The sequence below is a fragment of the Armigeres subalbatus genome, chromosome 2 (assembly GCF_024139115.2).
Source record: "Armigeres subalbatus isolate Guangzhou_Male chromosome 2, GZ_Asu_2, whole genome shotgun sequence".
NCBI classification, from domain to species: domain Eukaryota; kingdom Metazoa; phylum Arthropoda; class Insecta; order Diptera; family Culicidae; genus Armigeres; species Armigeres subalbatus.
In genome coordinates, this window is record NC_085140.1 from 258,171,867 (window position 1) to 258,195,308 (window position 23,442).

The following is a 23,442-nucleotide window of genomic DNA, read 5'->3' on the forward strand; positions in this document are numbered from 1 at the left end:
CTATAGAAGAGTACAAAAATATGTTTCTGTTAATTTTATACAAAGATTCTTCATTGTTTATTATTTTGTCTTGCGTGAGCGGATTAGGCACTGATTGGAAAAAGGGCACAGTACGGTACCATGCTCTTTGAAATGCGCACATCTACAAACATCTTCAACCAAAAAAATTCCACGCAACAAACCCCAATTTGAAATTTTTTTACTTCTTGAGTAGTCTTAATTTCTCAAAATAACAGTTTTACTCGACTGTTTCGGCTGAATTAATGAGTCCTTTTGGTATGTGATATGTGAATGATAACTAAATGAGTTATTTGATCTTTTTTATGATAAACATGTCAAATAGCTGCATACATAAATATAATATATGTGATTTCTCGTATTAGAAATATAGGGCCAGACTACAGAGAAAAGAATTTATATAAACGACTTGCATCATAAAAATAAATTGAAAAAAAAACTAAGACAAAGGATATTTGGCTTGGTGATATTCATTCCTATTACCAGCACGAAGATATGATTTCAATAGACATTCGTATTCTTCACAGGATTCTTCTATAACTGAGCTACCCCTTTGACAAAAATCTACTTGACAGCAATAGAAATACAATACCACAACAAGGTGTAGGCCATACTACCTCTTATTCATAGGTTAGGTACTTAAAACACAAATACAATATTTGTTTGCTTATAAAATTACGTTCTATATACTATCACCTTTTTTTTGAATTAATATATGTACCACATAGTTTAGTGTGGTAAATTGTGTTTGTCAAAATTGTTAGCACGCTACCAATTGTCGTTCCCCTACGTTCAGCTAAACATACGTAACTCGTAAAATATTTGAATATTTGTATCACTTGCATGTAAAAAATATCGAATTACTTCATCAGCCGAAAAACTTTAAGGGTTCATCTTATGCGGCGTCAAGAGATCCAAGGCCTTCGGGATGTCCCCATTGACTGAATCCAGCAGTTGGGTAAGCCATCCTCCCTCATTGCTGAAGCCCATGGACATCATTGCATGAACGGCATGGTTGACGTGAGGCCCTAAGGAGAGATAGTAAAGATTACATACTGCGAACTTTGATTAGATATCGAAATTAGTTCAACATACTGCGACTGAAGACAACATTCACCGCGGGTTGAGCAGCAGGAACAGAGGCTGCTGGTGCTGGTGGTGGTGGTGTTGCTTCCTTCGGAGCCACAGCCGGAGTGGGTGGACTGGGGGGCTGTTTGTTAGCAGAAGCTGCTTGTTGCTCGGCTTCCAGATGTTGCTTCAATGCTTTACCCAACTGCTCATAGTCGATTGGTTTCGAGGTACTGCCACTGTTGGCAGAAGATGCGGAACCGGCTTCCGGGTAGCTTCCGGTTGCAGTTGCTGCCGGAGTAGCTGGCATTGATGACGTGGATGCGATAGCAGGTTCTGGTACCTTTACCGCAGCAGGTTCCGGTACGATAATCTTAGCAATTTCCGTTGCCACTTCCCCAACAGTTATGAGTGATGACTGCGACGCTTCATGAGACCCTTCAAGGGGAATATCTAACATGGTCCATCTCTTCTCAGCTTTTTCAACGGCTGCCATAAAATCGTCATTGTCGCTCAACAACGAGACGCTGCTATCCGTAGAACAATCTTCCTCATCACTGCTATCCAAAGTGGCGTCGGCCTCATTTTTAATATGCTTTGCCGCAGGACGATTCACGATAACGGCCTTCATTTTTTGCTCCAGCTCTACGACGGGGTCTTCCTTCTCTTGTTCTGCGATAGACTCAGTTGCCTTACTGCTGGTCCCGGCCCCACCCGGTGGTGTTTGGCTGGGAGTGCTGGTGGTGGGCGTATTGGCCGTCTCCGTCGTTTTGTCTTTCTTTTCTTCGGGTGGGGTCTGGGTTTGGGCCGGCTTTGGAGAACCGTTGGAACGGATTTCGATGTTCATTCCCAGAGGATCCAATATTCTGGAGAATGTTTGATTAATTCTCTGAATGCTTTCAGGCGTCGGCGCTAACCAGGATAGGTCGATCATGTCCGGAATCTGTTTTGGTGTACTTGGTGAAGTGTTGTTTGACGGGGTGGAAGATTTTGGCTGTGGTGATTCGGCTGTCGGAGGAGACGGAGCTGGCTCTTGAGGGTTTTCTGTAGTAGACAAGGTTGGGTTGGCTTCCTCCTGTGGTGGAGCAGATGTCGGTGCCGAAGCCGAAGTAGAGGCAGAAGTTGAAGCAGAAGCAGAAGTAGAGGCAGAAGTTGAAGCAGTAGCAAACATAGGACAGTGGACCATGCTCGCTCTGACGGCCTCCTCGGCGGATTCGGCAGCGGCGGCGGCAGCAGCAGCCGCAGCATCTGCCGATATGAAAGCTGACTGAATGTTGGCCGGATCGATAACCTGATTGATCAGATGAGAAAAGTTGAATCCATGTCCGAAACGATGACGGTGGCCGCCGCTACGACGCTCCTCGGACGATTTGGCGCAACGTTCACGGCGCTGTTTGCGTTCTTTGCGTTCCTTTTCCTCACGGCATTCTTTGGAGTCATCACGCTCCTTGCTGTGGATGGATAATAAAAAATAATTGTATTTTAGCAGTCATCGAATTTTGGCTGCAATTTGAACTTTCTTATTAAACAAATAAAAATATTGGATAAGATCGAACTTAGGAAAAAGCCATAGAAGTTGCATAATAAAACAGTAAAACAGGTTTGGTTTGGATTCCGCCTGAATCCCTCCAAATGAGACTTACAAAATGTTATTTAAACACTGCTATGTAGTTTCATTTAAAATAACATGATCGACTCAAATCTGACCTTTGTATCAATTCATAATATGATTGCCTATTGAAATATATGAAATGCTTGCAGACCCGATGAACTTCGTTTTGCCTAAAATTAATTTATTCTTTGATTTGTTCTCAAGTTATGCAGAAATTTATGTTTCATTTGTATGGGAGACCCCCTTTCCAGAAGGGGATGGGTTTCGAACTACCACAGAAACATATCTTCCCTTCCAAAACCACCACATGCAAGATTTAGTTCCATTTGCTTGATTAATTCTCGAGTTATGAAGAAATTGATGTTCAATTTGTATGGGGGCCCTCCTTTCTCGCTCCCAGGAGCTCGATTTTCAGAATTGTGAAAAACATTCAACTAAGCAAGTTCGGCTTTCGTAACTGGAAAACCATGAAACGTATAAAAGCAAAAGGTGCCAGTTTTAAAAACTACCCTAAATGCCTTGAATTTGAGACAATTAGCAATTGTAGAATCGGATGTTTTCCTGTTAAATCCTTCTGGCGAATCGCATTGAAAGCATGCTATCAAAGCTCAAAGCTACGTTCTTGCACCAAATGGTGCCCCATCATTCATCAAACAACAATGTTTGACTCGCCACTGGGAGCAATTTCAAAAGTTTCACACGGCCCCAATTCAGCTTATTTTTTTTAAACGAGTGGCCACTGAAAAACGGGAATTTCAATAATTCAATACTTTAATACTAAGAACATTGATACTTTCAGAGAAATATTTCCTTATGTGTATGAATCCTCAGAATATTCAGAAAATGTTGCCCACACACTTTTACTCCAACATGTTCAGTTGTTTAAAACATACCGTCAAAACAGGAAGTAGGTACCTACAGCGGCGCGCATTGCACGCGATCAAATATCGTGGGAAAAGTACACGGTGTTAAATGATTTTTGGTTAACTGAGCTCCGTTGTATACAAAGGTGATTGAAGACCAAAAACACGAAGCAACTCATCAATAGGATCAGAAGCATTATTCGAAAATTGCAGCCGTACAGCGGTCATGTGATAGATACCTGCAAGATTAAACTACGCCGTACGGTGGACCACGGACCATATGCTATTATTCAATGATCTCTTTATATAACGTATACTGCCTGTAATCGAATAACTGTCCCATATGACTTTTCACCGTTTATGAGATTTAAGAAACAATGGTCCTATTTTGGTTCATATTTTTGTGCCTTTCAATAAACCCATGTTATAATTTCATAATTCATAATTTATTGGTTCGTTGCTTTGGTCTAATTGGATACGTTATGTTAACTGAGATTTGGTGGTCCTTTCAGCAGTAATATTGTTATTGCAATTGACATTATTTTGGGTTTTATAACAAATTTAGCATGTAAGGAAAAATGCTGAGATAAAAAACCTTATCAATTGCTTTGTGTTGATGCGATAGTTAGAGGAAAATTTACTTAAGATATAGTGTCACAGTACGTGGGGGGTGGTTTGTAGCAATGGATTTTCCGACAAATCACAGCTACTCCAGAATTTCGGTTCGACACAGTAGATCCAGTTGTCGATTGTGTCAATTGTGTAATAATCTGTTGGGTAGTAGGGGTCCAGATCCAATAAAATTTTCAACACTCGATTCTGCTTTATTTGGAGTTTTCTACGATGGGTACTGGCGCAATTGCTCCATACCGGAAAGTCATAAGTGATGGTAGGAAGAATTATAGCTTTGTAGAGTAATAGTTTATTGGTGACGCGCAGGCGAGATCGACGACATACCAATGGGTATAGGCACTTTGAGCTTATCACATTTTTGGAGCGTTTTCTGGACGTGCACACTGAACTTCAGTTTCTGTTCTAGGTTCAAACCGAAATACTTGACTTCCGTGGACCAATCCACTTCGTGTCCTCCTGCAATCACGCCATGTTGGGGAAGGTGTCGTGGGTTACGACGATCGGTGAAAAAAAAATTCTTGGGTTTTGGTGGGATTAATTTTAATTTCCATTTCTGTTGATATCCTTCTAGTGCATTTTGTGCTGCTTGTAATTTGGAGATCACGACTGCAGGATCTGAGTCTGGCGCTATGAAAGCAGTATCATCAGCAAAGATGTAATAAGACACGCCATCAACCATTACGATATCTGCTGTAAATATGCTGTACAGAGTTGGGCTAAGAACTGAACCCTGAGGGACTCCATAGGGAATTGCTCTTTTAGACGATAATGCACCTTTCACGTTGACTAGAAAGCTTCGGTTTTTAATGAAGGATTGAACGATTTTTGTCAAATGGATCGGAAAGTTCGCACGTGCCATTTCATGCAGTATGGCATCGTATGCTTTCTCGACGTCTAACATTACCATTCCCAATGATTTTTTGGTGGCCCTGGGCCCTGTTGCATAATCAAACTAATAAACTATAAACTATATATATAAAACTCAATGTTTATATGTTTGTATGTATGTTTGTATGTATGTTCCAGCATAACTTCTGAACCCATTGACCGATTTCAACCAAATTTGGAACACACATTCTTTATCTTGAGGAGACGACGATAGGGGGTTAGGCATGCTCTTTGGAAAAGGGGGAGAGTGTGGGGGGAGGGTTATTCCTTAGTTTGTCGATCAACTCAGTGTAACTTCTGAACCCCTTGACCGATTTCAACCAAATTTGGAACACAAATTCGTTATCTTAAGGAAACGACTATATGGGGATTAGGGATGCTCTTTGGAAAAGAGGGAGGATGTGGGGGGAGGGGTATTGCTTAGTTATCGATCAACTCAATGTAACTTCTGAACCCCTTGGCCGATTTCAACCAAATTTGGAACATACATCCTTTATCTTAAGGAGACGACGATAGAGGGGTTACGGATAACCTTTGGAAAAGGGGGAGGGTGTGGGGATAGGGGTATTGCTTAGTTATCGATCAACTCAGTGTAAGTCTTGAATTCCTTACCCGATTTCAACCAAATTTGGAGCAAACATTCTTTATCTTAAGGAGACGGCGATACAGGTGTTAGGTATAATCTTTGGAAAAGGGAGAGGCTGTGGGGGAGGAGTATTTCTTAGTTATCGATCGACACAGTGTAACTTCTGAATCCCTTGGCCGATTTAAACAAATTTGGAACACACATTCTTCATCATAAGGAGACGACGATATTAGGATAAGGGATGCTCTTTGAAAAGAGGAAGAGTGTGAGGGAGGGATATTGCTTAGTTATCGATCAACTCAGTGTAAGTCTTGAATCCCTTACCCGATTTCAACCAAATTTGGAGCAAACATTCTTTATCTTAAGAAGACGACGATAGAGGTGTTAGGGATAATCTTTGGAAAAGGGGAGGTGTGGGGAGAGGGTATTGCTTGACTATCTATCAACTTAGTGTAACTTCTGAACCGATTTCAACCAAATTTGTAACACAAATCCGTTAACAAGGAGACGACTATATGGGGGTTATGGATGCTCTTTGAAAGTCATTTTCTAAAGATGGAAAAACATCCACCGATGCTTTATTCCGGGCAAACGCCCATTTTTAAAGAAGGGATCACACTCACCATTGCCTTATTCCGGGCAAATGCCTACTTTTAAAGAAGCAATCACATCCACCATCCAGAAGGAAACACATTAATTATTGCTTTTCAAAGGGCAAACCATGATTCCGATGAAGGGTAACAATAATCATTGCTCTACACCCAGCAAATGCATGCTTTCTTGAAAGATTTTTCTGTTCATAATTATCCTAAATGCCCTTCATGTCAAATGACCTTAAGCCAAATATTGTTATGTTAATGGCCTGCTTCATTCAGGGATATGTCATTTTCAGGGAAGTTGAAGTTGAAGTCATTTTTGGGGAAATGTTATTAACGGGAAAATGTTATTGTCGAGGATTTGCTATTTTTAAGGAATTCGGGAAATTTGTTTTCGGAGCATTGTACAATGTGAAAGAACTTCGAATGAACTAAATAAGAGGGATTTTAAATTAAGGACGTTTTTTTGAACAATACCTAACCCCAACAACCTCCTGCATTCCAAAAAGTTTCTCCCAGCCTTTACAGTTTTGGGCAGAGAATATGTTTTACAAAATTGGTTTGAATTGACCCATGCGGTAAAAGGTATACTAAACTGTTCGTTTAATAAATATACCATCTCTCTCTTATTCAACTACGACACTTCTATCCAGTCTGATATAGTCTTCCTTAAACAGAGAATATGGGTTCCAAATTTAGTGGACATCGGTAAATGGGTTCAAAAGTTATGCTGAATTGATCGATAACTAAACAATACCCCTCTCTCACACCATCCCCTTTTAAATTACCTACCCACATCCACTAAAGTTGTTTCCTTAGGACATACAATATTTAATACAAATTTAGTTCAAATCGGTCATTGGGTTCAAGACTTACATTTAGTTGATCGTTTTCTGAACCATACCACTCCTCCATACCCTCCTTTTTCAAACAGCATCCCAAATCACGCTATCGTCGTCTCTTTAATATGAAGAATGTGTGTCCTAAATTTGGTTGAAAACGGCCAATGGGTTCATAGGCTACACTGAGATGATTAATAACTAAGCAATACCCCTCCCCGCACATCCTCTCCCTTTTCCAAAGAACATGCTTAGCCCCGCTTCATTAACGTCTTCTTAAGATAAAGAATGTGTGTTCCAAATTTGGTTGAAATCGGCCAAGGGGTTCATAAGGTACACTGAGTTGATCAATAACTTAGCAATACCCCTCCCCCCCAAACCTTCTCCCTTTTTTCCAAAAAGCATCCATAACCCCCTATCGTCGTCTCCTTAAGATGAAGAATGTGTGTTCCAAATTTGGTTGAAATCGGCCAAGGGGTTCAGAGGCTACACTGAGTTGATTAATAACTAAGCAATACCCCTCCCCGCACATCCTCCCCCTTTTCCAAAGAGCATCCCTAACCCCCCTATCGTCATCTCCTAAAGATAAAGAATGTGTGTTCCAAATTTGGTAGAAATCGGCCAAGGGGTTCAAAAGGTACACTGAGTTGATCAATAACTTAGCGATACCCCTCCCCCCACACCCTCCCCTTTTTTCCAAATAGCATCCCTAACCCCCCTATCGTCGTCTCCTTAAGATGAAGAATGTGTGTTTCAAATTTGGTTGAAATCGGTCAATGGGTTCAGAAGTTATGCTGGAACATACATACAAACATACAAACATTGAGTCTTATATATATATAAAGATAGAAGATAGTAGATGTGAATGCTTCTTCAAAAGTAGGAATTTGCCTGGATAAGGCAATGGAGGGTGTGATCCCTTCTTTAAAAATATGCTTTCGCTCGGAATAAGGCATCGGTGGATGTTTTTCCTTCTTTAGAAATAAACGTTTGCCCGGAATAAGGCTATTCAAACTCACGATCCCTTCTTCAAAATCAGTCAATGTTTCCAAAAGCCTTCTTTTGATCAAATGATGAAGTATCAATAAGTAAACACAATTACCCTGTTGACCAATTGGTTTTATCATTTTCCGATTGTAAAAAAATCTGCGAACCAAACTGGCAATTCCGAGCAAGGCCGGGTACATAAAGCTAGTATTATCTACAAGTTACAAGTTACGAGTCGAAAAATTACAAGTACTTGTAATAATCAACTAATAATATTAGTACTTGTATTCAGGGTTCTTATATCAGGGTTCACTCACTTCGACAGTAGATGGGAGAGACTAGCGCGGGGGTGAAAAATTCATTTTCAGTGCAAAACATAAACAAACTCGGTGGCTGCCCCATATTAAAATCCAAGATGGCTGAATCATGAAATTGGCATACTGCTACACCTGTTTGTATTCACCTTGCTTGTATTATTAGTAAGGTTGAAATGACAAGTCTGTCAGGTTCATTTACCTGTCAAAATTCATCCGACAGTTCACTGTCAATGCGGAGATAAATGATTTGTTTATGTTTTTCTGCAAATTTGTGCAATAAGATACTGCGATAGGAATACACGGAACACGAATTTATTATCCTTCTCTCTGTTAATTTATTGATTTCGTGGTTCAATCTGGTTTCGCGGTATTGGCATTTTTTACAAAGAGAAAGTAATGCACACTGAAGTGGTTTATTACGTGGTTTTTATAGGCGGATTTTGGGATTGACATGGGTTTTAATTTGGGCGATTTGTACTTTACTCGAACGTATCTTCCATGAAAAATCTAATTTCGCTAGACTCGTTTGACGCGTATTTCTGAAGCGGGTTTCAATTTACGTGTATTGCGGGACTTATGCGGGTTTGTATTTTGTTTTTAGTCCAATTATGGAATTAAGGCGGTTTAAAAAAAAATAATAATAAAAATTTAAGTAGTGTTTCCTTTCTTTTCCATGATTGTTGTCGAAAATAGGGCAAGATGCATGGCCCCACCCAAGATTGTTCAGTACAACTACCCACATTTGAGTTGAATGAAGTCAGCTTTAGGTAAACTACACTTACTAAACTCTGCTTTGGGTAATATGTTTTTACGTGGATTAAGGTAAACTGCATAGTGTTAGAAGAGTCGTTTTACTCAAAATTGGGTTATTGGGCAAGAGTACGGTTTTAAGCGAAAAAAAAAGTAGTATAGCGCCTCACCATTAAAATACTTGATGTCAGCACTATAAAGTATTTCTGCTTTCTCCAGAGTTATTTGAAAAATTTCATAATTCTCAGCTTTGTATTGGAACGAAAAATTTATTCTTAGTGCATAGTATTTCACTGTATGGTAATTTAAAGTACTTTCTTTCTCTGTTAATTTGTTAAAAACAATAATAATATTGTTGCGATCGTGGAAGGTGCCGCTGGACCCCGATTCTTTTAGCAGACAAGAAGACACATTTTTGTCATGAGGTCAGCTACAAAGCTTTTAAATAAACATTTATTACATGAATAAAATACAATAAAACAATACTACTTACTAATTCGGTGACGATTTGTAAGAAATTCATTATAGATTTCTCCCAATGCGTGCACCTTCTCACTATCACAATTCATTTCTGGTTCTATTGATCTGTTTTGCGCTCTACCTTCAAACAGCTATTCTAATCGCATAGGGTTGCTCAAGTTAAATACAGAAATTTATCTTTGCTTGCAGTGTTCAAATTGGCGCGCGTTATTATGCGCAACAAATTTGTATATTTACTTTGTACAGCTGAAATAATGAAATAGAAGCTACTTGTAAACAAAATTACAGCACCATTCATACTTGTAAAAGAAACTACAAGCCAACGTTAATAATTTGTACTTGTATTCTCTTTATGCAACAGTTACTTGTAAATTCTGCTAATATTATTAGTGCGCTTTACTTGTAATATTAGACTTGTAAATTGTTACTTGTAGATTCATTATGCAACGGAAAAACACAAGTTAGAAGGTGTTCTACTAATATTGGGTGTCCTACGGAAGGCTGAAACACATAAGGCTGAATGCTCATAAGGCTGAACTCAAAAGGCTGAAATCTTGAAAGGCTGAAAGTCTCAAAAGGCTGAAAGTATCAGAAGGCTGAAACGTATCGAAAGGCTGAAATTGATGGGATGAAATGAATCCCAACCATACGATATGTTGTACCAACTATGTTGAGTGGTTGGATAGTGAATAATTGATAAAGAATAGAGAATAATGAATAAAGAAGAATAAAAAATAAAGAATAAAGAATAATGAATAAAGAAGAATAAAAAAATAAAGAATAAAGAATAAAGAATAAAGAATAAAGAATAAAGAATAAAGAATAAAGAATAAAGAATAAAGAATAAAGAATAAAGAATAAAGAATAAAGAATAAAGAATAAAGAATAAAGAATAAAGAATAAAGAATAAAGAATAAAGAATAAAGAATAAAGAATAAAGAATAAAGAATAAAGAATAAAGAATAAAGAATAGAGAATAAAAATAAAGAATAAAGAATAAAGAATAGAGAATTAATGATAAAGAATAAATAATATAGAATAAAGAATAAAGAATAAATAAAGAATAAAGAATAAAGAATGAAGAATAAAGAATAAAGAATAAAGAATAAAAAATACAGAATAAAAAAAAGTAATAATAAGGAATAAAGAATAAAGAATAAAGAATGAAGAATGAAGAATGAAGAATGAAGAATGAAGAATAAAGAATAAAGAATAAAAAATAAAGAATAGAGAATAAAAAAAGAATAAAGAATAAAGAATAAAAAATAAAAAATAAAGAATAAAAAATAAAGAATAAATAATAAAGTATAAAGAATAAAAATTTACAGAGACAAAGGAAGGAGGAAAGAAGAAGGAAGAAGAGAGAATGAAGACGGAAGAAGGGAGAAGGAAAAAAGATGAAAGATTGAAGAAAGAACATAGAAGAAGGAAGAAGGAAAAAGTAAGATAAAGATGAGAGAAGAAATAATGATGAAGCAATAAGAAACAAGGAAGAAGGAAGGATGTTCTATGTTACCGCCATCAGGGAGTGACAATGGGTCATCGCTCTCACCGGCAGTCTGGAGGTCGTAGAGAAAAATCGTTCAAAAAGGTCTCTTATATTTTAGTCTTCTTGCCCTCAGATACATTCAATGCATTCTACAAGCATTCATTCAGTGACCCATTCTCACCCCCATTTGACCCATTGTCACCCCCGACGACAGTACCTCAAAACTTTATGAGCTGTATAGACTACAAAATAAGAATTCCGTATAAAAATTTGAAAGACAACAAGAAGTCTCAAGAAGGTTGCGGATCATTTTAGTTTGTGCCCCTTTTAACGTCAAATGTGAATTCTTCCACTAATATTGGTTTCTCACGATTTTTCAGCCTTTCGAGTTTCAGCCTTTTGTTATTTCAGCCTTATGTAAGATTTTTACTTTTCAGCCTTACGAGTTTTCAGCCTTATGTGATTCAGCCTTTCGTGGAAGACCCACTAATATTATTAGTAAAATTTCGATTCTGCTACAGGCCCCAGTTTTGACATGAGAGACTAGGCGAACTTACTGATGGGTTGTCGACTGACCTCGTCTAAATTCAAATTGTTCATCGGGGATTAATCGAGCAGCATCCAGGTCCCATTCTATTCTGGAAAGGATAATGCGCTCTAATAGCTTGCTAAGAGACGGGAGCAGGCTGATAGATCGATAGTTCGAAGGGTTGTTAATGTTATTGTTGCGTTTTGGAATTGGTATTATAGCAGCGTGTTTTCAAGCATTGGGGAAGTAACAGAGCTGTAAGCACGCTGTAAATATTTTAGCCAGCACAATAGTCGCCTTTCGCGATAGGTATTACAGCAGTTTATTACAAATTTGGTCACATGCAGGTGCTTTATTTTTCAGCCTAGCGATTAGCTGTTTCGTTTCCTTCGGTCTGACTAGACGAGCTCCATTCGGGTGATTTGGTGATTCGTCAATCAAACATATCGATTCAGCCACTGCTGATGTCGTTGTATTGTCGCTGCCCAATGTATGATTATGTGCTGAAGCAAAGCTGTCAGCGAGTAAATCGGCTTTACTGTACGGAGATGCAATTAGGACATCGCCGTTCTGCAGAGGGGGAGTAAACTTACAATGGTTACGAAGTGCTCTGCTAATTTTCCACTAATAACATCACCGAACTTATCAAAACGGGACTGCGCGCATTCTTCCCGGATTCTGTTGTTGAGTGCTTCAACGATGACCTTGTAGAGTGGATCTTTTGGTCTTATCCACTGACACCGCCGCACGTTACGGAGGTGAATGAGTTTTCTGGTATGCGGCGAAATTTGTGGAATGTCAAATGGAAGGGTCGTTTTGGAATGGAAAGACTTTCAGCATTAAGAACTGTGTTACTGAGAATACTATTGAATCATCGACTGAGGCCACATCGTTTATATTCTGGATGATTGGGGCTGTGTGGTTTTTCGAATTGTTGACAATTCCCTAGAATCTTGGCCAATTTGCTCGAGCGTAACAATACCGGGTATTTGGTGGTGCAACTGAAAGGCTGGAATCGACGGAAAAAGGAAGGTGGTCGGAGGATAGTTCTTCGATGACTGTTGGTGCTGACATGTCTACCAAGTTGTTGGAGAGGATAATGTCCAGGATTGATGGACACTGGCGGAGCCAGCTATTGTTTTTTTTTTGTGGGGCACCACTAAGCGCAAGAACAATAGCCTTCGAGAACAATGGTGTGATTGCATCGCGTGGTGCCCCACCTCTGTCTCCGCCAGTGTTAATGGATTTCCTCGGCCGGTGGGATAAATTGTAGGTGGTTCTGGAGCGTGAATGAAGAAATTCTATTTAGTAGCCATCTGACAAAGTTGAGCTCCTGCTTTGTTTCCTTTCTTGTACTTCCACAGACGACTTCGCGCATTGAGGTCCGCAATCACAGATGTTGGAAAGTCTCCTGCTGTGGGAGTCCGCAGATCGTTTCGGAAACACTGCCAGTCCATTCTACGCCTTGCTCCCGGGAAATACACCGCAACCACCTTGATCAGGCACCCATTACATTCTATAAGTATTCCAACTGCTTTAATGACGCGCGTAGATAAGTCGATCTGATTGAAAACAATCCCCTTGCGGACTGACAGCATTACTCCTCCACCCCTTTCGGCACCTTCACTTTGTCTGTCTCTTCGAACGCAGGTATAATTTGGATGAATGAAAGAGTTAGACGATTTCAACCATGTTTCGGATACAGCAGCCACGTCAATTTCATTATGGATTAAGAAATCAAAGAATTCAAGTTGTTTGCGAAGAATAGAACTTCCGTTCTAATTGAGCATTTTTAATTTAATTTGGACGGGCATTATAGATGTATTTCAGCGTCAGCTCTGACAGAACTGAGAATTGTTATTGCTTGTTTTTGCATGCCTGCAGACGGTGAAATTCCGTTATGAAGAATAAGTTCGATTCCATAGACTCGGTTATTGGTTCGCCACTATTGCGAGTCACTTCCGAGTAAAGAGGACGACCTTGGTTGGCGATTGTTCGCGGATGTTATGCAGAACTGGAGTACTGATGTTGTACACGGGCCGCTGGAGCTTGTAGCTTACTTTTATCACATGCACGTTACTCAATCGATTTCAGGTACGATTTCCTGGCTGGGCATCCACAGAAGTTTGCAGTGTGATCTCCGCTGCAAATTGCACATTTATTATGGGATCGATTGGAGCGATCACTGTCACTAAGCCTTGCTTTCACCGGTAGTTTACACTGATTAGTCTCGTGTCGTTCACCACATTTAACACATAGTGGAATCATGTTGCAATTTGTTTTCCCATGACCAAAACGTAGGCAACGATGGCATTGAACGCCATCTGACTTCTTTTTCACATAGGGTCTCCACTTCACGATCACATTGAAAAGTGCCCGGGTCTGTCCAAGGTCTTGTAGCTTTACCGATCTCTTTCGGAAATGCAAAAGATACAGAACACTGTCCTCTACACTGTTCTTTTTCACAGAGAATACTTTCAGTGGGTTCCAGTGGGTTTACACCGCGACTCTTCATGTTCGAGTGACTCATTTTTTGACGTTTTGGACACTCAGGGTTAGCTTCTTCTTCTATGATGGTATTGACCGAAGTAACATGTGGTTTAGAATAGTCGCATCTATATCCTGGACTTCCCGAGGACATTTAGATGAGATTTATTGGCAGAAGGGATTGACTTTTCCAACGCAAGATATTGGATTATTTTTTGATAACAAAAACGCGGAGATTTTCGCGTAACAGGCGGACTAAAGTAAACGATTGCAATTCGGCCGTGTTGTCAAACGAGAAATGAAAACCCATATTATTTGTTTTGAAAATTTCGAAAAAATACCAAGTCGATTTGTCCCATCTTAAAAGTAACCACATTTGAGTCCCATATTAAAAGTAACCGTATATGAGTCCCATTGTGGGCCCTCCTTAGCCGTGCGGTAAGACGCGCGGCTACAAAGCAAGACCATGCTGAGGGTGGCTGGGTTCGATTCCCGGTGCCGGTCTAGGCAATTTTCGGATTGGAAATTGTCTCGACTTCCCTGGGCATAAAAGTATCATCGTGTTAGCCTCATGATATACGAATGCAACTTGGCTTAGAAACCTCGCAGTTAATAACTGTACTTACTTACGGATCCTGTACACCTCCGGTGGTGCAAAGGGCCGACTTGAAAGATCTCCATCCTGAGCGTTGCCCGGCTATCGCTTTAACCTGTTGCCAGGTTAGATTTCGGTCGACTTCTTTTATTTCTTTATTGAGGCTTCGCCGCCATGAGCCTCTGGGTCTGCCTCTGCTGCGATGTCCCGCTGGGTTCCAGTCTAATGCTTGTTTACAGATTTCGTTTCCGCCCCTACGTAGAGTGTGGCCGACCCAGCCCCACTTCCGATCCCGAATTTCTGTTGCTATCGGCCTCTGGTGACAACGACGATGGAGCTCATTGTTTGAGATCCAGTTGTGAGGCCACCAGGCCCGAATTATATACCGCAGGCATCTGTTAATGAACACCTGCAGCTGTTGAGTGTTCTCCACTGATACACACCATGTTTCGCTAGCGTATAACAGCACAGATTTCACGTTAGAGTTGAAAATTCGAATTTTGGTGCGTTCACTTATCTGCCGGTTTTTCCAAATATTTCTTAAACTCGCAAAGGCAGCCCTTGCTTTCTTGATCCGTGCGCCTATGTCGATCTTGGTACCGCCGTCCGACGCCATTTGGCTACCAAGATATTGGAAGCATTTAACATCCTCCACTAATTGCCCTGCTACTGTGAAACTGGAAGGGGTGGCCGTGTTTACATCCAAAAATTTGGTTTTGTTGACGTTGTTGGCTAATCCTGCCGAATAGGGGCACTCGGCGAGGTCGTTGAGCTTACTCTGCATATCAGAGCGCCGTTGAGCGAGAAATGCAGCGTCATCAGCCAATTCGAAGTCGTTTAGGTGCTTCATGATTATAGGCTGCCATATCAGCCCGCGGTTTGGTTCACGGTCAATCGCACCTACCAGAATCTCATCGATTACGATGAGGAACAGTAACGGTGATAGGATACATCCTTGCCTCACGCCAGCTACGACCCGGATAGGGTCGGACAGGACCCCATTTTTACAGTTAATAACTGTGGAAGTGCTTAATGAACACTAAGCTGCGAGGCGGCTCTGTCCCAGTGGTGGGGATGTAATGCCAATAAGAAGAAGAAGAAGAAGATATGAGTCCCATTATTGGAGTATTCAAATCATTTTTTATTGTGTTTATTATTATTACCGTGCTGTGCCCTTATTCCGTCCACCTAAGACAATGCGCTATGTCCAAAAGCTCTAAAAAATAGCCGTTTAGTATTTTGAAGCTGCAATTTCGCTACATAGTGTCATTTTCTATATACAATTGAAAATAAAATATGTTGGGATGCATTCATAGACTTATGCTCCACTAGTGAAAACAAAATTGACCACTTATGTGGTCCTAATTCCAATCATCTAAAATGGCATTGTTCCTAATTCCGTTCATTCGTGTTCCTAATTCCAATCACCCGAAAAACATTCGATTTCTTGGAGATGCTAATACCAGGCATCAAATTTGCACAAATCCATCTTTTCATTTATTATAATATTGCAAATAAAAAGCTTAAAATGTAATTTCCTTCCAAATTTAAAATACAATGAATTATATTTCCTTAGTATAGCCAAGTTGACTGTTTTTTAGTTTGTTTCACTTACCATTTGAGATATATTCAACATGAACATTGATGCTAGCTGCCCAGTTCCATTAGGTACCACAGAAAAGGACAAATAGGATTCCTTATCGGAGTTTTACACCTTATCCTCAACGTAATTTTGATTAGAGCCTGGATACTAGGCCTTTAATTCTGACCTGAAACTTCCAAAACAATGTCTCTGTTTGTTTGGAATTGTTCGTACCACTGTTTCGTTCAAATTGAATATTCTCTAAAGTTCCGGTTCTTTAATGTACCGAATGACCCTACTTTTACGAAGTATTCACGGATTTCGGTAAAAAAAAATATTATTTGCAGCTCAGCGAGGGTAGTGTTTTTTTATAGAAATTCGCCAAGAAATTGCCGGATAAAGCTTGTAAACAAGAACGCCACAATTATCGATTGTGCTGTTTAAAACTGTCCGTATTCTCCGGAAACCCTTTCTTAACATTGTCCAGCATTCACTTTATAAATCCTCATAAAGTCATAACTGAAAAAAAAATTATTTTCCCGGCACGAGTTGAAAAAGGTCCCATAATTTTTTCGAGTGGAGTCGTTAACGGAATTCCTTTCGGTCTGCCTGCTTGCGGGATAGAATTTCAAATATTCACCATTCATATGGCTTCATGTACGATGTACCTTTTCTTGCTCATAGATTATATTCTCAAACACGGAATTTTCGGAATCCATCCTCCAAACCCAATGAACGGAATAAGGAACGAGTAGATTTAGATGTACCCTTATTCCGGTCAAGATATTTTTCACTTTTCAGCATTTTCTATCGGGAAAATACAGGCAACAATTTGGTAATACGCTATAATGTTACCTGTTTTGTCTTGTTATGCTGCTGTGTTTGAAATCCAGGGCAAATTTTCACCTAAAAATGCTTAAATATTATGTCAGACGTTCTTAGCAAGTGGGTTAATGAAAACAGTCAAAATGGCGCTCGTAGTGACGACCAACAAATTTTGTTTAAATTTTCACTATTAATCGCTAAAAATGACGCTGGTTTTCATTTCATTTCATGCATACATAACCATAGAAAAGTACAAGGATATTTTTCTGTTGTTTTTAGACAAAAACTCTTTATTATTTATCATTTTGTCTTGCGTGAACGGAATTAGGCGCTGATTGGAATAAGGGCACAGCACGGTATTTTGAGAACTAGGGGAAAAGACGGCTTTGGCAGGTTTTGTTCTATTATTGGCAGGGGGGTTTTTGTCGACCAAATGTTATGAAATTTGGCCACAATATTCTTTGATATGCAAAGAATGTTTAGGCCAAATTTGAGCATAATCAGTCATAAAAAACCCCCCTGACAATAATAGAACAAAAGCTGCTAAAGCCGTCATTCCCCCTATTACTAAAAAGAAAATAACATTTGAAAAAAAATGATTGAAGTAACCCAGACAGCAAATCTATTCATAAATCAATTTCTAATCTCATCAGGCATTGTGGCAAATCAACCCAATACGTTTTCTTGTCTTTCTCGATTAGTGGCAAAATAACTTTCAACAAATCAGCTTTCCTGTCATCGTCAATGCCTCGAGGTTCACTTTTTTTATTCAGTTGAATTTCTAGGTCGAAATCAACATCCGAAACCAGTCGCTCTTGCTTAGCGGTTAAATTTTTGCAGCTTTCAAATCTTTTCCGCTCGCCGATTTACTGTAGTGTAATAATAATATAATATGTAATATAATATTAGATTGAACTGCACTGCTTTGCTGTTTTCTTCTCGAGTCATTATTTCCATTTCCGCTTTTTAGGGCCCACCCGTTACAAGTGTCGATTTCTCATAGGAATGGATAATGTGAATCAAATGTAATAAAGCCGAAACAAACATAACCTTCTTCTTCTTGGTCCCCCTTTATTTTTTGTGATTAACTTTTATTTAACTATTTAAAAACAAAGGGTGACCAAGTGGACCCTCCAGCCATTTTTTCATTATTACAGCACAATGTAAACATTTTACATTTTAAATGCTATAGAAAGTAAAATTAGATGATTATTTACAATTTTATAAAAAATAAACACGAGAGTGTCCACTATAGGAATATTTTGGGGGGTCCATAATAGGGAAGTCTTCTTCTTCTTATTGGCATTACATCCCCACACTGGGTCAGAGCCGCCTCGCAGCTTAGTGTTCATTAAGCACTTCCACAGTTATTAACTGCGAGGTTTCTAAGCCAAGTTACATTTTTGCATTTGTATATAATGAGGCTAACACGATGATACTTTTATCCCCGGGAAGTCGAGACAATTTCCGAAAATTGCCTCAGCATTGTCTTGCTTTGTAGCCGCGCGTCTTACCGCATGGCTAAGGAGGGCCTAATAGGAAAGTAGAACGTCCAGAAACGGAACATGAAAATCAAATGAAGTGTCGACTATAGGGAAGCAATTTCATATTATGAACCCCCAGCGCTTCCATCGATTTTGTTATTAGACATCAAGCAGAATTTATATGCTGAACATTTTTACCCCTTATCACAAGAAGAGTAAAATTCTGCTACTAGGGGGTCCACCATTGGGCATTTTACCCTAGTTCACTTTTAGCGAACTTTAGCAGCATGATTTTTATATGAACGATTGTATCGCAAAATTAAAATTCATAAGGGTGGTTTCATTTCTCTCAAAAAGCGATACAAATCAATCAAGCCGCAATTTATTGTTCACACTGACACATGCAAGATTATCACATGTTACCTGCAAAGGACGTAAAATCCTGGCTTTTTTTTTCTTTGTTTTAGAGATTTGCAGTCCAGGACTGGCTCGTATCTGAAACTTTGCTTTCAGCACAGGAAAACACAGAAACAATGCAACGACACAAATGAATGAGTCAAATTTGTCATAATTTTGTTTGAATCGTGCATTAGTTTTGAGATTTTCTCAACATTGAGAATGTTTTATTTTGGCTCAAATTTTCATCAAACTATATATTTTCAGTCATACTTATTGTTTGAATATTTCAGTCCAACTGTTTCAGGAAAATTCTAAGGCATACTCCTTAATTAAACACCGATTTATCAGTGCCCAGCAATGTGTCTTTAGAAGCAGTAGCCTTTCAAGACTGAATTCGCTTTACAACTGTGAACATATTTCAATCAGAAATTTATCCAACATTGTAAAATTTTCGGCAGGAATTGTAAACCAGACTTTGTGAAGGTGTAACAGCTTTCGTTATATTATGTTATGTAACACCAAATGTACGTTTCTCAAACATTTGTGAAATACATTTTTTTTTCAAATTAGTCGTAGATTTGGTATGAAGCATAATTTTCTAAAACCATATCAACAATGCTCTATTGGTCAAATTAAAAAACGAGCTTCTTGGCTGAACCCAAACTTCGTATTTTTAAAACACTGATTATGTCACAAACTATTAAATTCTGGAATTGTGAATTAAATGTCCATCATCAGAATTTCTTGATGCATCTTGAGGATATCAAGACACACTAACTTTGAATTTTTGTTGAATACATAAATTGCTGGTATAGGAAATTTTCAAATTTTCCGGTTCTCATTAAAATTCCCGCATATTTCCCGATATTTTCCCGGTAATTTTCAATCCGCGACTTTTCCCGGCTCTCTCGGTTTTCCCGGTTTGATGGTCACCCTGACTAGGTATCATGAAAAGAAATAATAAAATATGGAACTTTTCAACAAATTCTTTAAGTAAATAGAGAAGTTTTTTCTATTTTATTACCGTTAAACGGGGTGACTTGCAACACTTTTCAAGTTTCTCTCTCAATAATTCTGAGTTAAAAGGATTTATTCATTCTACTAGCACATGATTTTTTTCATGTGTCCTAATATAAGTGATTAGACATATAATCAGATATACAACAATAATAAGAATATGAAAATAATATCAAAATGATGGGTGTTGCAAGCCACCCCTACTACGGTATGTATTGTAGGTATGCAAAATTGAATTTCACTACAAATTTCGTCATCTTCTCATGCGCACAAACAAGTTTGAACGTGATCAATCAACTCTTTGGTAGTACGTGTTCTAGTTTTCAAAATCAAAACTAAAACTTGTTTGCTTTCACGAGAAAGACCTTGGCCATGAATCATTAGCACATTAACGTTTTGTTCGAACGCAATGCAGCACAGTATTAATCTATCATAAGGATTGATTTTTTTTTTGTGAAAGGGGAGTTTTTGTTTCGCTACACTTTATCTTATCAATGACGACCCCTCGCTCTAACAAAACTCACCTGTGACGGCGATGATGCCGCTTGGATCGTTTCGAGTTTTCGTAGTCCTCGTCGCGGAAATCGTTAGCAGCCGCAAAACCAGAGTGGGCCCCCACCTCCGCTGCGTAGCTACGAAGTTTGTCGAACAGCCGGAACGGCGATCGGCGGTTGACCTCCGGCGTCGGAATGCGGACCATTAGATGGTCCTTGTGGCGCATTCGATTCTCGCAGCGCATGCACAGATCGTAGTTGAAGCACTGCAAACACTTGTACCGATGGCCGCGGATCGTTTCGTCACACACATCACAAACGATGTTGCTATGAAGCGGTAGGTCTTCCGCATCCGTGCATGATGGTGGAGAGGCGAACTCAACCCTGGGGGCAGCTGATTCGGTTCTGGGAACCGCGGAAGCATATTCCATCGGTGCGTCCGTTGATTGCTGCTCGGAAGTTTGCTTTGGTTGGGGTATCTTGTTCGCACCTCTGACATAGATTCGCCGCTTTTCCTGACTTGGTCTCCAGGCGTCCATGTAGTCATAGTAGTCGGCATGGTTAAGGATTATGATCTCGTCGCCTTCGTCATCTGAAAAATTTGGAATGAAAAATATTTTATAACAAATTTAAATAATAAAATCCTTTGGAATTTTTAGAAATTTTTGTTCTAAGCGATTTAGGCATTCATGATTTAATTAAAGAATAATCTATCTGCCAAACAGGCATCACTGCCACCATATGATGGTTTCCCTTCGATGGAGAACTACAACGACCACAACACAAGCGAAAAAAAAACCAAAAACAGAAAATGCGCAGTTATGAAACAGTGCATCGGGTAAAAGTCTTCTCGTGCATAATTTCACAATCCCATGACTCCCAGAATGAAACAGAAGCAAACACTTACCAATCCAGACGAACTTGATTTCCTCGTACTGCAGCAACTCCGGATAGCGGACCACAACCTCGTTCTTCAGATTGTCGAAATGGTGGCAGATCTCCCTATGCCGATCGGTGGTCAGCAGGAAATTGTCTTTTTCCCCGGACTCCCGGAGGACTGTCACTTTCATTGCTTTTGGGAACACCATTTTGTTTTTCTTGCTGTCGCAAATTTTCCTGAATCACTTTCTAATGCACTGTTTGTTAACCAGAACTTAAATTTTTATCAAATATGTCGAGCAGACCTTGGCACTGTTTTATCTGGGTATCAACACTTTGATCACACTTTCCAAAATAATCGAGCTTAGTAGGACAAAACTATGATTTTTTTTCCGACCGACACAAATGGACAACAATTTTCGAGTGAATACCTTCGGATTAGATGGTCCACTTTTTATACACGCAGATTTCACAAGTGTACGAACTGGTCCGTAAGCAATGACTCCACTTTTTCGATGATCGGGCAAATTCGAATTCAGAAGCTTGTCAAGTCAGAACACAAAATGTCACTTCCAGACGCTTCTAGCACAAACCGAAGAATGAATCACCAGCTGGATCTCAAGCAGTTTTGGTTTTGCTCAGGTTTTGCTGTCCCTCCGTATGAGACGTAAATAAAAACAACAAGAGAGCATAAAGCGCACCCCTAACCAAAATGACACAGCATGGTAACTCTGGATCTCTCAGGACAAGCTCTGAATCCAAGTTTCGGGGTTTGAAACTTACAATTTGCGTACAGATGTACCAGAATGTATCTATTTCTATTTTTAATTTAAAGCAATTTAGTCTGATTTGTATGAAAATAATAACAATGAAATATAATAAAATAATTACTGAGATCAATAACTGTTTAATCAGAACTATGTGATTTTAGTGTGTTTGCTCCTCTCCTCTCTCACTCAAAAAGAAAACAAACGATGACGGATAATAAATAACGGGCTAAAACGTCAAAACGGAATTTTCACTGGAATTGTCCCGTTATCGCTTGATCATTTTACGGTTATGATTTTTTTCTTGAATTACCATATAACTGAAATAAATTTATTATTCCGTGTATGGTAGAAAATCGGAAATTTGTTTTCAATATATTTTCAATAAAATTTAAATATCTGCAGTTATCAGATGTCGCAACCCTAGAAAAAAATTCCAAAACAATTATTGCGATTTTTTTCACCATTTAGACTCTTATGAAAAAAATTTCGTCTTACTCAGATTTCGCTTTCGATTTCGCTGCTGGCTACCGTGCGCATTTCACTTGAAGATCGTGACAGCTAGAGTCCTATAAGAAGAGTAACGCCATGTGCCACGTTTGACAGGTCTCCTGTTCGTTTGGAACGCGCATTTGTATGGAACTGACAGACGATTCTGTTCCAATTCTGACACTTGACGACACTGTTATTATAGTCACTGTAGTGACAGCTACCGCAAGCTCATTGTTCTCAGCTCTCCAGCTGCAGCACAGCTGGTGCTGTTTACACAACAAAACCAGCTGGTGCTTCGATGTTTACATTCAGTCCCATTGTTTTCAGCCGACCACGTGCTTGATGATCAAGGTAATCTTGTCGAAAATGCCTTGGAATACAAAATTGACAACTCTTGCGGCTCTGTCTCATTTCCCGAATTAAATTTAATTTTACTTAAAACTGACAGTTCAAAAATAAAAAAAATCACCCGGCCATAAGAATGGCTGCGTGCTACCCAGCAAATCCAATAAGACATCGATCAAGAATGATTCGATATGTGTCAAAAGTAATCCTGCTCATCCAGCAGGGTTATTCGATAATTATTGAACTGTCACTTCTAAGTTTAATTTGAGTTTAATTATCCAATTGAGACAGACCCTGAATATCGTCGAGCGAATCTAATCATTCGTGAAAAATACAATAACATTACGAAGAAATTAATAGTAATTACGGTAAATTCTATTGTGGCTCACAATTGAATAACATTGAAGAATATTGTTTTACA

At 39.1% G+C, this 23,442-nt stretch overlaps 1 protein-coding gene across 1 annotated transcript; it reads right to left on the reverse strand.

Moving 5' to 3' along the window:
* Positions 1-307: 307 nt before the first annotated feature.
* On the reverse strand, positions 308-22,068 carry LOC134212116 (protein ref(2)P). The gene is made up of 4 exons (XM_062689666.1): positions 21,446-22,068; positions 20,569-21,130; positions 1,114-2,537; positions 308-1,046 (listed from the first exon to the last, which is right to left on the reverse strand). The coding sequence occupies exons 1-4, from the start codon at positions 21,624-21,626 to the stop codon at positions 901-903; spliced, it is 2,313 nt and encodes a 770-aa protein (XP_062545650.1). The 5' UTR covers positions 21,627-22,068; the 3' UTR covers positions 308-900.
* Positions 22,069-23,442: the final 1,374 nt, after the last annotated feature.

Coding starts and splice junctions, on each gene's coding strand:
- LOC134212116 (XM_062689666.1), bottom strand. CDS start 21,626: ATGGTGTTCCCAAAAGCAATGAAAGTGACAGTCCTCCGGGAGTCCGGG. Junction 21,131..21,445: donor AATCAAGTTCGTCTGGATTG/GTAAGTGTTTGC, acceptor CAAATTTTTCAG/ATGACGAAGGCGACGAGATC. Junction 1,047..1,113: donor GAATGTTGTCTTCAGTCGCA/GTATGTTGAACT, acceptor ATCTCTCCTTAG/GGCCTCACGTCAACCATGCC.